This window comes from Danio aesculapii, chromosome 23, assembly GCF_903798145.1.
Source record: "Danio aesculapii chromosome 23, fDanAes4.1, whole genome shotgun sequence".
NCBI lineage: Eukaryota > Metazoa > Chordata > Actinopteri > Cypriniformes > Danionidae > Danio > Danio aesculapii.
Window position 1 is genome coordinate 24,341,735 of NC_079457.1, and position 14,777 is coordinate 24,356,511.

Below are 14,777 nucleotides of genomic sequence, written 5' to 3' on the forward strand. Positions count from 1 at the left end.
TTTATGCAGAGCTGTAGTTCTTTTCCTCATTGAAGCCTTCTGAATTTAGCCATGCACCTTTTTGTTTGATCATTTATGCACAGGGCTTTTTTTTTATCACTAGCCACTATGGTTAGTATTTTTTAATAATTACTAGCCACTCGTCATTTTCACTAGCCACAATTTTGTTGTTGAGAAAATATATTTATATTTATGCATAAATTGACTTTTGCATGCTAAAATTACTTGATTTGGATATTGTGTTTATGTCCACATGACTTAATTTCACTGTTTTGTGTGTTGTGTATGACTTTGCTCAATGAGCATGAGCAAATCAGTAGTGGTTTCATGGTGTTGCATTGCAATTAGTTATCATTTTATTATTTTATTTTCAGTCTTTTCAGGGCTCAACACTAAGGATGCACCAAATTTTCCTCTGGCCACACCATAAATAAAATAAAATAAAATAAAATAAAATAAAATAAAATAAAATAAAATAAAATAAAATAAAATAAAATAAAATAAAATAAAATAAAATAAAATAAAATTCTCAAAAACTAGTAAAACATATATTATAATATACTTACACTTTTTATTCAACAACACTTTTCTTAAAATAAAAACAAAAAACAATTGATATTTAAAAAAAAATTATATATATATTTATTGTCATGTATCTAAAACTATGCACAGTAGTCTGTGCTGGCTAAAGGTCTCAGATCACCAGTTAAATACATAAATGGGCAGTTAATCTCCTATCAAACCAATATTACTGTAAAGGATGATGCCACAGCTGAAATATACCCGCATTTGGCAGGTTGGTGAGTGTTAATGTCAAGCCCTGTTTATGTACCAATTTATGCTCCAATTTCTAAATTAATTTACACTTCAAATTTTCCAATATTGAGAGTCACCACATAGCCACTTGATTCATGATTCTTTAACAAACACTGTTTTTCTTTCTCAAATCCCTACAGGGAACAATATTTCCAGAACCAAGCCTGCTGAAAAAGTGGGTGGGCTCGACTGCACTCTATATAGGCCAATTTAACCTACATATAAATGGCTCGTGGCCTCGCTCGTGTATTGGGCTGGACTCCTCCTGCACCCGAGGGGTTTTCCCAATACGCCTGCGCAAGTGTATCTCCCTAAACCTTTCATTTGGTTTCCCCTTTTCAAATGCTTGCGATCTCACACATCTGTGAGAATTTTAATGAGGTGAGAGAGGAAAGTGCAACCGAAAGCGAGTGCTAATGAAAGTCTCGAAATGGCAGCAGAACGGAGCATCTCCTCCCTGGTTAGGGTCCAGCTCCCAGTGGACGCCCGGCTACAGAAATCCCCCCCTTTGACCCACCATATGTTTGATCTTCAGTTCACTCAGACACAGTGTAAAAGTGCAAATAATTTCACATCACCTCCCAAATGCAGACTCTCCATTATATTAGCTGATGAAACCTATTTTACAGTGTGGTAGCTGCGAGAGATGCAACTGGAGACTCGCTTTTCTCCACTCCAGCATAACCCTCGGCTCTTTTTTTATCCCTTAATAATTCTACTGCAAATATCCAAGTCGGACCGATCGATCCTGACCAAAATCAATACTGAAATTACAACTGAGGAGCAGCAGTTATTTCAGTCCTTAGAAGAGTCGATACCTTCATTTACTGTATTTTTACCATGATGTAGTACTGTACCTTTTTCACAGTGCCTGCCTTCACGTCCCATCGGACATTCGCATTTGTAACCTCCCTCTGGAAGGACCTGGCACCGTGATGGCGTGTGGCATTTATTGGGGTCGCAGGGGTTGTGGGCATCAGCGCAGGTCGGGCCTGTTAACAGAAATTGATATTCTTGTGACTTAAACAAAAGATGATGGAAAATACACTGATGGGACAATAAAATCTAACACCATTCTGTCAATTCTCATACAAATGGTATAGTTAACCTGCAAATGAAATGAATGGGAGAAATTAGCCCAAAAAGGCCAAACCTTTTTGATACAGCTTGAGGTAACATTTTACGAAAAGGTCCCATTTCTTAATTAGTTAAAGAATTAAAGAAGCGGCTCATTTTTCAAGTCATCCAAAGTCAGACAGTTAAGTTTTAATCCATTCAGCTAATCTTCAGGTCTGACGGGAGCGCTTTTAGCTTAGCTTAGCATAAATCCTTGAATCGGATTAGACCATTAGCATATCACTCTAAAACTCCTCAAAAAAAGATAAGTTTTGATCATTTTTCTATTTAAAGCTTCACTCTTCGGTAGTTACATTGTGTACTAAGACTTACAGAAAAGGAAAATTTGCTATTTTATATTTTCTAGGCCGATATGTCTAATAAGTATACTCTCATTCTGGCATAATAATCAAGAAACGTTGCTGCTGTACCATGGATAAAGCAGGTGCAATGATATTATGCACTTTAAAATAGTGCCTAGCTAGGTATGCTAAGCTAAAAGGGCTCTCGCCAGACCTGTAGATCGACTAAATGGATTCAAAAATGGTAAAACTCATCTATTTAAATCTAGGTGACTTGCAATACGAGATTCACCCAAAATGGGAATTCCATCATCATTTACTGATATTTAATAAGATATTTTGAAAAAATCTTTGAATTTTTTATAAGATAATTTGAATTGAATGTGGGTATTGATATTCATTGCAAGTAAAATACAATTGGAAGTCAATAGGACAGAGAAAGGGTACATACCTATGAACATGAAACGTAGCTATTGTTATTTTAGGGATCGTGGGCTGAAAAATTTGAGAACCCCTGTTCTAGCTATCCAATTTTAACCATTAAACCAGTCCATTTTAATAGTTCTAGTATTCCCTGGGATAATTTCTATTTGAATTTAGCAGTTTGAACATGTCACCAATAAAAACGCAATGAATTACCAGTAGAGACCCACAGGGACCATTACAGTTTTCAATAAAAACCAACAGAATCCCCATTGTAACCATCAAAACATTAGAAATTCAGAGGCTATTGTTGTTGTTGTTTTTTTTTTTTGTTTTTTTTTTACATTTTTAGAATGGTTGTGATGACACAAGATAGATCTTTTACCATAGTAACTTTCTTAAAAGATTTTGAATGATTACAACTCTAGATTAACTCACAGCACATTGCAAATATTTAGCCATAGCCCTGTTGGTTGGAAAGAGCGAAATGCTTCAGGTCAGCACTTTTGGCCTCATCCGAACATTCCCCATCATCACATACTGTAGACCATAGTAGGAGCCAGAGCCACGGGCAGCAGAGTCTGCTCGCTGTAATGAAAGCCCCTGCCGTGTTCAGAGACGCTCTGCTAGGTGTCTCTCTCTCTCTTGCTCATACTCTGAAACTGTAAGGCCTCTCTATCACTGAGACAAGTGCGGCAACCCTCCAACTTACAATCCTGCTCTTTAAACATTAAAGGTTATCCCACATATTTATCCCTCTAGCCAATTTCTTTGTGTACACTTCTACTTCAAAGGGTCTTCATTTTCCTACACACCTCATTGCAGCCATTCTGCAGCTCCGAAATAAAGTGGAAGATATTGAACTGTATTATTATAAAGGTTGTTCAATAAAGGCTTGTGAGCAGAACAACAGAGCAATTTACTGTGGGCAATATTTCAAATGTCTGGAGCAACTCTGCAAGATGGAGAAAGAGAGAGAGAGTAAAAAAACCCTCTTGGTTGTGAACAAAGGGAACCCTGTAACTTTTGCTCTGTGGATGATTTCTACTGCTTCTTATGTTGGAAGAAAGCACAGATGGATGTATAGGAGAAAGACAGAAACAGTTCAAAACACGGCTGAAAGTACAGCGACAAAAAAAAACAGCAGTGAAACAAAAGTTTGGTGATGTTTTGCAAGAAGTTTTGTGAAAAATGATTTGGTTTAACAGATTAAGTAGAAACTTCTGGCCAGTAGGATCCATCCTAAATACAGCTTAGCTTTTTGTTTGGCATCCTTATTAATAAATGTGTGTTTTTTAACACAACCAAGGGTTTCAAAAAATAAAAATGTTTGGTCTGACGATGACCTGAGCCAGTTTTGATTTGAAAACTCTGTGTGGCAGACATTAAAAACTGTTAATCATAACATTGGCATTTGGTACTAGGAATTAACTGGCGCAAAAAATATTAAGTCTTGTTTGTACCATGGAGTTCCAAGGGCTGCCATATATTCCCAGCCATAAGATGAAGAATAATAAGAAAACCGGAGACTGTGTGGATAAATGAGGTGCAGCCAGACATACAGCGTAGGTTTTCAGCCATAATCTCACTATACAATACCCGTCAAGATTCAATACATACATCTGGGTGGATTGCATTCCTATAATAGGATTGCGAATGAAATTGTGCCAAACGCTCAAGTGTGCTTCTGTTGTGCTTTTATAAAGTTAATTCCACACCAAAAAAAGAAAAGAAAAAAGAAATAAGAATTATAATTTTGCTTAAAGAAAGGTAATCCTGTTTTCAATATTTAACTGGCTTTTTAAAACTTTTTTAACTGTGAGGATCATTAACGAATATTATATTACATTACGTTATGTATTGTTATATTATATTATAATATACTATATGTGGTGCTAGACCAAAAAAAAAAGGTAAACTTGTTTAGGAAATTGAGATTTATACATTATCTGAAAGTTGATTAAATAAGCTTTGTGTTGATATTTGGACAATATTTGGCCTGTGAAACAACTATTTGAATATCTAGGATATGAGGTATACTAAAAAAATTGCCTTTAAAGTTGTCTAATTTAAGTTTTTACCATTGTGAATTACAATTACATCCATTGCGATTTTTTATATATATTTTCAGAGGGAAATTTACAAAATGTCTTGAAACATTATCTATTATCAATGCTCTAACAATTTTTGGCACTCAAAAAAACCGAAGAGTTTAGATGCAATAGCCTCTAAATGCCATCTGAAATTTTCTTGTTTTCAATCTGATTTTTCTCAACCTCCTGTGTTTATTTTCTGTTATTTCACTTTAAAAAGAATGAAAAAGCACCTATTCATCACTATTTAAGTGAAGTTACTGAACCTACTCACAAGAGCTTAAGGAAATTAATCATTTAAGAACAAAATTTTAGATGACATTTAGAAGTTTTTTGCATTTGCACTCTTCATTTTAACTCACACAATGTATTTTTTGGCTATTCCTACAAATACACATGATTTGACACATGATTGAAGATCACATATTATATTATATTATATTATATTATATTATATTATATTATATTATATTATATTATATTATATTATATTATATTATATTATATTATATTATATTATATTATATTATATTATATTATCAACATATGCCATTAAATATAAGATAAACCTCAAATTCAATATCTTTTACTGCAATTTTGTCAAGTTTGGTGTCTCAAAAGTAGCTCTGCTGGACCTAATAATGCTTGATTATGTGTTCATGTATACTAGATTTTACATTATTTACTACATAGTCTAAGAAATATAGCTTATGTTCCTCTGCTGTTTTAAAAATATCTGTTTTCAAGTCTGAGAAACTGTGGCTTCCCATCCATGGTGAATATATTCAAGACTGGTGAAGTTTTTGTATTCGCTCCGTGTTTGTCCTTGCTGCCTTCATATCACTGAGTAAACACTCATCTGTCTTACATACCCATAAGGCCAAAAATTGATTAGACAAGCATCCTCTGCCCTGCTGAAACTTTCATCAATACAGTCAAGTCCACATATTCACTGGAACAGAGAGTCACTGCAAAGCCCTTCATTCTTCTTAAACAGTGTATAGTTAAAGGTGAAGCTCGCCATTTTTTTTCTGAGGCAACACTGGCTTAACCGATGAAAGTGTCAAATGCATGCAAATTAGAATGAAGACTTGTGCACCCACCAGAGAAACCGTTGACACATTTGCAGTGGAAAATCTCAGCTTCTTTGACCTGACAGGACGCTCCGTTCTTGCAAGGGTTTGGCAGGCATGGGTTGTTGCCACACTCGCCAATGGCCGAACCGTACAGAACGCTGCCACCATTCTCTTGCAGATTATAAACAAAGTTGTTGACGTCCAGCATGCGGATGCAGCCCACCAGGCCTGCTGAAACTGACGTCCTCTCCTTTACACTGTGAAGACAAGATCATCAGTTTTGTCATTTGTTTGTCTCATTTTATAATGTTCAATGTAATTATTAAAAGGCTAATTTATGAAAATTCTGTCGTTATTTATTCATCTCAAACTTGTAAGACCTTTGCTAAAGGGTTAGTTTACCCAAAAATGCTAAATTCGGTCATCAATTGCTCTCTCTTTACTTGTTTCAAACCTTTACAAGTTTCTTCTGTTAAACACAAAAGAAGATATTTAGAAAAATGTTGGAAACCTGTAAATATTGCCTTCCATAGTACTTGTTTTCCTATTATATATGTAAATGGTTACAGCTTTCTTCAAAATATCTTCTTTTGTGCTCAACATAAGAAACATACATGGTTTGGAACCATTTGAGGGTGTGTAAATAGTGAGTCAGTTTTCATTTTTGGGTGAATTATCCCTGTTCAGAACACAAATTAAGATGCTTTTATTGAATCTGAGAGATTTCTGCCCTTCCATTGACAGTCTGCTGAACTAAAACTCTGGCATGACTGTAAAGGGATCAAAAAATAAATCCATATGAATTGAGGGATTTGATCCAAGTCTTCGAGAGAGATGCTGCTGCTTTATAAGACAAACAGATTTAGTTTAGGCTTTAATTTACATTCAAAGTAAATATACTCAAACAGGTATGGTTGAACTTCGGTTCACTGATGTTCTCTGAAGTTTATATATTAAAGCTCATATTAAATCTGTTCATCATATAAAGCAGTCGTCTCTCTTCAAAAGACTTGAATTAAACCACTCAATTCTTACAATTTGACTTGTTTTTTGATCTCCTTAGAGAGTTTTGGGTGAAAAGATTTTCAATGAAGGGATGGAAATCTTTGAGACCTCAATAAAAAGTATCTCATTTGCGTTCAAAATGAAAGTTGGAATGACATGAGAGTGAGTAAATGATGACAGAATTTTTGATTTGGTGAGAAGAAACCCTTTAAACCGTACAGAAAATATAACAAAGACTTGAAATGATAAAATAATAAAAATAACAAAGACGTCTTCTTTATTGAGTAAAGACACTCTTTGCCTGAGTGAGAACAGATTGAAAAACATTTAATTAGATCCACAGGAACTCAAGTGGTGTTTCACAACATCTCTGATTGATGCTAATTTGATTTGGCTATTTCTGCTCGATCTTATTAAGTCGTATTAGTTGTTCTGGCAGGTTCCAGCATACATGCGCAGACGATCTCAGACAGTCATCGTTTTGGGTTATTATTCTTCATATTGTTTCATTATGATCCTAACAAGACTAAAGAGGCTCTTGTTAGTGTTATTTGTAGGCGGTCTGGAGCTTCTCTTACTCTGCACTCATGTCGTCAAGCACTCCGCCGATGAAAAGGTCTGTGTCCAGGTTGAGTCCATCTGTTCCTGGAGGACTTTGTCCTTCAACGCTGGGCTCATTGTCCACGCTCAGCATGGCATTGCGCCTGTTACGTACTACTACAAGCTGATGCCAGCGACCCGGCTTTACCAGGACTTTACTGATAACTGAAGCTGTCCCAGAACCAGTGTTAAACCTGTAGGAGAAATTCACATATTAAAATGGTGAAAAAGATCTGAATGAAAAGTAGGCCCTGTTTACACCGGGTATTATGAAACCTTTTGTTTTTGTCTGAATCAGAATGTTTTTTTTCATATGAATATATTTGCAACGAATATTGGACACTTAACCCTTATCTGACACAACGAATGTCAAACTTAAATGTAATTTATCTAATAGCTTGATCTAAACTACAATTATTCGGTGTTTCCTGATGCGTATATTACAGGGTAGGGGGATGGGGGATATATATATATATATATATATATGGGGTAATAGCTGTTTAAGGTATTTTTCTATCCAACTGTATGTATGTATATATATATATATATATATATATATATATAAAGAAATGTAGCATAAAAAACAAAAGGACATAACAAAAATTAAAAGACTATTTACATCCAGGGTGAGAACGCATGTCATAATATAATTCCTTCCAGAATAATCTCAAATGACCACCTTCCTTATACACATGGGGATAATACACAATACAATACAATGTGAATATATATATATATATATATATATATATATATATATATATATATATATATATATATATATATATATATATATATATATATATATATATATATATATATACAGTTGAAGTCAGAATTATTATTATTATTAGAATAAAAGCAGTTTTTAATTTTTTTATGAACCATTTTAAGGACAAAATTATTAGCCCCTTTAAGCTGATTTTTTTCCGACTGTCTACAGAACAAACCATCGATATACAATAACTTGCCTAATTACCCTAACCTGCATAGTTAACCTAATTAACCTAGTTAAGCCTTTAAATGTCACTTTAAACAGTATAGAAGTGTCTTGAAAAATATCTAGTCAAATATTATTTACTGTCATCATGGCAAAGATAAAATAAATCAGTTATTAGAAATGAGTTATTAAAACTATTGTGTTTAGAAATGTGTTGAAAAAAATCTTCTCTTTGTTAAACAGAAATTGGAAAAAAATAAAATAAAATAACCCAACAAAGCACCAAATATTTAACCCAACTGGTTGAGTTCTTAATAAACAACCCAATAAAGGTTAAAAAAAACAACAAATCACCAAATATTTTTAACTTAACCATTGGGTTAAATAAATAACTCAATGTTTTTTAGAGTGTAGTTAATCTGTTTGTTTCACTGTAGACCAGGGGTGCCCAAATTTTTTCAACTGAGAGTCATGGGCCAAAGGTAAATACCAAACTATATTACAATAAAGTTGTAATTTCCTAATTTCTTTCATGATATTTCAAAATAAATACAAAACATTGCTTTAAATCGTATGAACTAATGCAGTATAATTGTTAAATGATAACTTATTACAATGAAAACATAAACAATTACATTTATAATCCAGTGGAGTTCAATGCTGAATACACTAGTCGAGCAGAGTCTGCCTTTAACTTGATTTGCTCACCAAAGTCTCTACATTGTCGGATGACAGTGTGTATGTTTTAACAAAATCAGATTAATTTACAGTATTAATTGAAACATTTCATTTCAGTTAGCTTTTAACAAGAAAACAAATAAACAAGGGGTTACATTAAATTTGAATTGACAATCTCAAAACCAATGGTATGGAGGGCCAAACCACGGTCCCTATTTTGGGCATCTCTACTGTAGACCACATAAAATGCAGAAGCTTATTTTGCAACATCTAATCAAAAGATATAAAATTTTCAGTCTACTTGCCCAAATATTCTTCACTCAACAGAAAAGGGGACTAAAGATACGGATTTAAATGCCAGTTGCTTGAATATATGTCTCCCTTACTTCTGATTGACCAAAACAAAAATCTTAATATCAAACACAAACAGGACCTATAAATCGATTTCAAACCTCACATTCACTCACCTGAGCTCCACATATCCTTCAACCAGTGTCAGAGAAAGGAAGTCCTTTTTGCTTTTTTGCCCATTGTAGAGCAATATCCCAGTCATTTCCGAAGCCCTGAACTCCATGGCAATGCGCACAGTATGGTAGGCCCTCATGGTCTGGAACGCCATGTAAGACTTTCCACCAAAGGATGGTATGAAGTACTTTATAACTGAGTAGGGGACAGAAGGTAGAAGACAGATAAAGCAGGTTATCAGAGACTCTCAACCAGGTCTTCAATCCCTTAATGGTCTGCTCTCTACCGATAGAGCGACAAATAAAACTGAGCTGAAGTGTGTCTCCCTCAGATAACGCCGATACCCCGGTCAATAGTACAGTAATGTGCCGTTCATGTTGTGTTTTGCTATATAAAAACATAAGAGCTGCAAAAAAAAGCCGAGCAGTGTAGTTCCCCCTGGATGTCTCTCCATTAGACATTTACATTGCAGACGGAGAATCCCCATGCTCAGAAATGAATCAACACCTCTCTCTCTCTTCTTCTTTCGGCTGTCTCTCACTATTTTCTCTGGAGAATGCAAGTCTGATGAAGCCTTCTCTCTTCATCACTCTTTAATGGCCCGATTGATCAGAGGAAGTGTTTGAGGGCTGCTTACAAGCCTTTAATTAGTGGCTTTTTTTCACCTCACAGCAGTTTGATACCCGCTGAAGTTCATCGATGTAATTAGAGTCAATTATAACCTGACACAGCTGCAAAAGGTAGTTTCATATCCCAATACCACCAACTGAGACAATGAATTGAGCTCAGATTTCCTCAGCGCAACAGCGGGACTCCAATTGTAGACTTATTGAATCCTATTTTTTTTTTACTTCAAAGGAGTCAAATAAGATGGAATGTAAATAATAAATAACAACATTTGTAAATAATACATTTTCAATTGTGATCATTTATTAATAATAATTAATATTCAAATGTGTCTGAAACATTCAAGTGTGCTTCTGTTGTGCTTTTTTATGATGTTTAACAAGATCAAAGAGATGAATAAAAATAACCAACCAAATCTATCTATCTATCTATCTATCTATCTATCTATCTATCTATCTATCTATCTATCTATCTATCTATCTATCTATCTATCTATCTATCTATCTATCTATCTATCTATCTATCTATCTATCTATCTATCTATCTATCTATCTATCTATCTATCTATCTATCTATCTATCTATCTATTTATCTATCTACTGTACCTGTCTGTCTGTCTGTCTGTCACTCTGTCCATCCAACCGTCTGTCCGTCTCTAATCTATCTATCTATCTATCTATCTATCTATCTATCTATCTATCTATCTATCTATCTATCTATCTATCTATCTATCTATCTATCTATCTATCTATCCATCCATCCATCCATCCATCCATCCATCCATCCATCCATCCATCCATCCATCCATCCATCCATCCATCCATCCATCCATCCATCCATCCATCCATCTATCTATCTATCTATCTATCTATCTATCTATCTATCTATCTATCTATCTATCTATCTATCTACTGTACCTGTCTGTCTGTCTGTCTGTCTGTCTGTCTGTCTGTCACTCTGTCCATCCAACCGTCTGTCCGTCTCTAATCTATCTATCTATCTATCTATCTATCTATCTATCTATCTATCTATCTATCTATCTATCTATCTATCTATCTATCTATCTATCTATCTATCTATCTATCTATCTATCTATCTATCTATCTATCTATCTATCTATCTATCTATCTATCTATCTATCTGTCCGTCCGTCCGTCCGTCCGTCCGTCTACCTATCTACCTACCTACCTACCCATCCATCCAACCATCCATCCATCCATCCATCCATCCATCCATCCATCCATCCATCCATCCATCCATCCATCCATCCATCCATCCATCCATCCATCCATCCATCTATCCATCCATCCATCCATCCATTCATAATGGTTTTTCTATTGCAGTGCTTCCCACACATAGCGTTTACTTAGGCCGGCCGCCAAAGTATATTAACGGCTGCCCAAGTATATTTGGTGACATTTTAAAAAAATTATTATCATCCTTTTACACTTTTTGTTGTATCCGCCCAATAGCCAAACATTTGCGATCGATTAACTAGTGGAAAATCTCCTCTCTCCCAACACAATTCCTACTTCTCATTGTGTGTGCGCAAGAACTGTCAACACTCCCACAGACAATATCACGTGCTCTGCAGAGACCTACAGGACCCACAGAGATGTGCCTTTTCTAGGACTTAAAAATTCGTCTGTCCAGGGTTTCTAAATCTTCTAAAATGTCTGGGATTCGCTTTCTAAGCCTTCTTCATTTTTATTTTAAGCCTGATTTACTTTCACTTGGCTTCGCAGCTGACAGTGCGTGAACAGCCGCAAGACAGAGAGAAACATTATTAATTAATTATTTGATCTAAACAAATTAGATAAACATTTCTATTTACACAAGGAGGGTGAAATCACATCTAAACTGGCTGTAAAATGTTTGTACACCGTTAGAAATGGTTTATTAACTTATTTGCCTTTTTTTTTTTAAACTGACACTTTTTATTGTAATTATTATACTTTTTAGAGGTTTTTGTTATGTTGTTATGTTTTTATTATGCCATTTATTTCTCATTTGCTGCATATTGTTTTTTAATTTAATGATATATTACATATTTTATACATATCTAACATGCTTTGGCAATACTGTACAAAATGTCAGCAGCAGATTTTACCTGTCAGTGGGTACACATGGCTCCTCAAGAGAATAAAAGTCAAACAAATAGTGCATTTCTTTATTTCAACAGTCTTAACAAAATGATAATAAAAAATTCAACCCATTGAATAGAAACAGTGTATAATAAATAAAAATATTATTAAAAATCACATTTTGGTCACATGTACTGTAGTTAACCATGTGCCGTGAGTAAAAGGTGTGTTTCAATCCGGCTACCACTGCAAGTATATTTCAAACCTGTGGGAAGCACTGTATTGTCGATTGTTTGTAATCCTCACCTTTCTCACACACGGCTCCTCCTCGTCCTGCTGGACAGATGCAGGTGAAGTCATTGTCATCTTCTTCACAGGTTCCTCCATGTCGGCAGGGCTGAGAGTCACATGGACTGTGAGCATGGGCCCCTAGTCTGTTCATTAGCGAGACTGTGGTCTTGGGCACATGCGGTGCAGTGGTGGTGGTTGGTGCTGGCGTGGTGGTCCTATGGCTTGTGAAGGGCCGTCTAGTAGTTATGGGCCGGAGAGTGGTATAAGCAGAACTGGGAGACATTGTGGTGGTGGTGGTGGAGGGAGTCGTGACAGATGCCACAGTGGTTGTTGTGGTGGTAAAGTAAGGAACAGTTGAAAGACCTAAAAAATTGGATGGAAGAAAAAATAAGTCTTATAATTCTTCACGAATGAAATTGTGGCTGCTAGAAAGTCTCGAATTCAATAAGCTGGTTCTTTTTGAGTTATTCGAGTCCTGCGGCCACTCGTGGTTATCAAATGGCAGCTTGAAGGGCAATCACACTCAACAAAAGCCAGCAAGAGAACAAGAAAAAGCACGGAAAAGCTATTTCAAGCGGGTTACCATAGTTGGTGATGCGGATGTTCTCTTCCTCCGGTTTCTTCACAACGATGCCAGTGTCTTTAGACGCCTTGAGCTGTTTGAGAAGGGCTCCCTCAATATCCTCAACATTGAACCTTGTGTCTGCAGAATGAGAACACAGCGTTGAACGTATTGCAAAGAGGATGAAGAACCGGCACTAACCAGCCACACCACCCTCGCTCTTGACATAACAAACTGCAAATATATACAGAAAAGCCTGCGTGTAATAGGCCCTTGGGAGAATAAGTTCTTGAGCCGCCATGCATTTCAGGGACGTTGGGATGAAACACTCTAATAACGCTTCCACAGATGGCCCTGTTACTGGCCACCACAGACTGCCTTTATGACAGGCGCTTGTGCTAGAATTGTGCTCTTGTGCCGCTGAAGGGGACCAATAAAAAGAGAATAGCGAAGGAGATTTTTATCAGCTGGTGCGATGCTCTAAGGGTCTTAAAAGCACGAGAAGCAATAGAGACTGAAATAAAGCAGCTTTTTCAGAAAACCTAGCTGATAAATTACCTCGCTAAAAAGGCCACGCTCTCTGACCGCTGCCGCAGCCAGAAAAGACGAGAGCTGTATCTACAGGGATTCTTTTACTTAACTTATACGCCTCATTCTGCTGTGTTGAATTATTATTTTCTTCAAACATACAAGGGAGTTTTTATGCGCTCTTTATTTCTTGCCGTGGGCATGTTTCTAAAGGAGCGCAGACTGAGGGAATTTTGATGTGAGAGGAGGGTATAAGTCAGACTTTGTGCTTTGTGTGCTAGAGCCACTTCAGAAATAAATTAGAAGCAGCTTGGAAAAGGAAAATAAATAAAAACAGGATAACGGAGGGCAGAATGACTGGGGAAGACAGATAATAAAGAACATCAAGAGATCATTTCGCTAAACAGTGCAGTATTTTAGCACAAAGACCTCAGTCTTCACAAAGTGCATGCAATCCAGTTTGATCCATATAAATTCACTGAAATATTTCAAGTCATAACTATTCTTTTCAGTGCAAACATACCACATTGTCTATGCAAATTGTCCCAATTTAAAGATAATTAATCTAACTGTTGTTTTTAAAGACTGTCCACAGAAAGTTGGTGATAAACCTAATTTTTTGTAAGATCGTGGTAACTTTTATTAAGCAAATGATGACAAAAAGTAGCCTGCTGAACATTCTATATTTTTAAGAGCCTGGGTAAAGCAGAGGTGCTGTACACTCACAGCATAGGATCCTATATTTATTCTAAAAACTGAGCAACAGGCACTCTCTAGACTCCAAGTGTTGCTTGTCCTACTCATTCTGTTTCAAACTTAATTTGAACTAGTCAACTAACATGGGAGGAGGTTGAAGTAACAAGCATCCTGAAGCAATGCCGCAGCCTCTAGGTTTAATTCACCTCCCAATACCTTCAAACCTTCCGGGTCATGGCACCAAGAACTTGGCTCTACTCACAATGCACCAAGTGGGAATCAAAGCAGCCTTAACCGGCTTGAGATGAGGAGTATTAATAATTATTCTCATTAGTACATCCCATAGGTTCAGCCTCTAGTGCAGCTCTTGAGGCAGGAGGAGTGAGGTTTCTCAACAGCTCATCTTAGTCGGCCTCTGTTACATTCACCTCTAACCAAACAGCTCTCCCGTCCAGGTTGCAGCACCAATGCAACC

At 36.0% G+C, this 14,777-nt stretch overlaps 1 protein-coding gene across 1 annotated transcript in view; it reads right to left on the reverse strand.

The window, feature by feature from the left end:
- agrn (agrin) overlaps positions 1-14,777 on the reverse strand; it is a 463,463-nt gene that overhangs the window by 43,968 nt on the left and 404,718 nt on the right. The window contains exons 23-28 of the mRNA XM_056448992.1: positions 13,100-13,219; positions 12,532-12,879; positions 9,517-9,709; positions 7,410-7,625; positions 5,854-6,083; positions 1,674-1,808 (exon numbers count right to left, since the gene is read on the reverse strand). Coding sequence (XP_056304967.1) covers positions 1,674-1,808; positions 5,854-6,083; positions 7,410-7,625; positions 9,517-9,709; positions 12,532-12,879; positions 13,100-13,219 — 1,242 coding nt within the window. The remainder of the gene's footprint in view (positions 1-1,673; positions 1,809-5,853; positions 6,084-7,409; positions 7,626-9,516; positions 9,710-12,531; positions 12,880-13,099; positions 13,220-14,777) is intronic.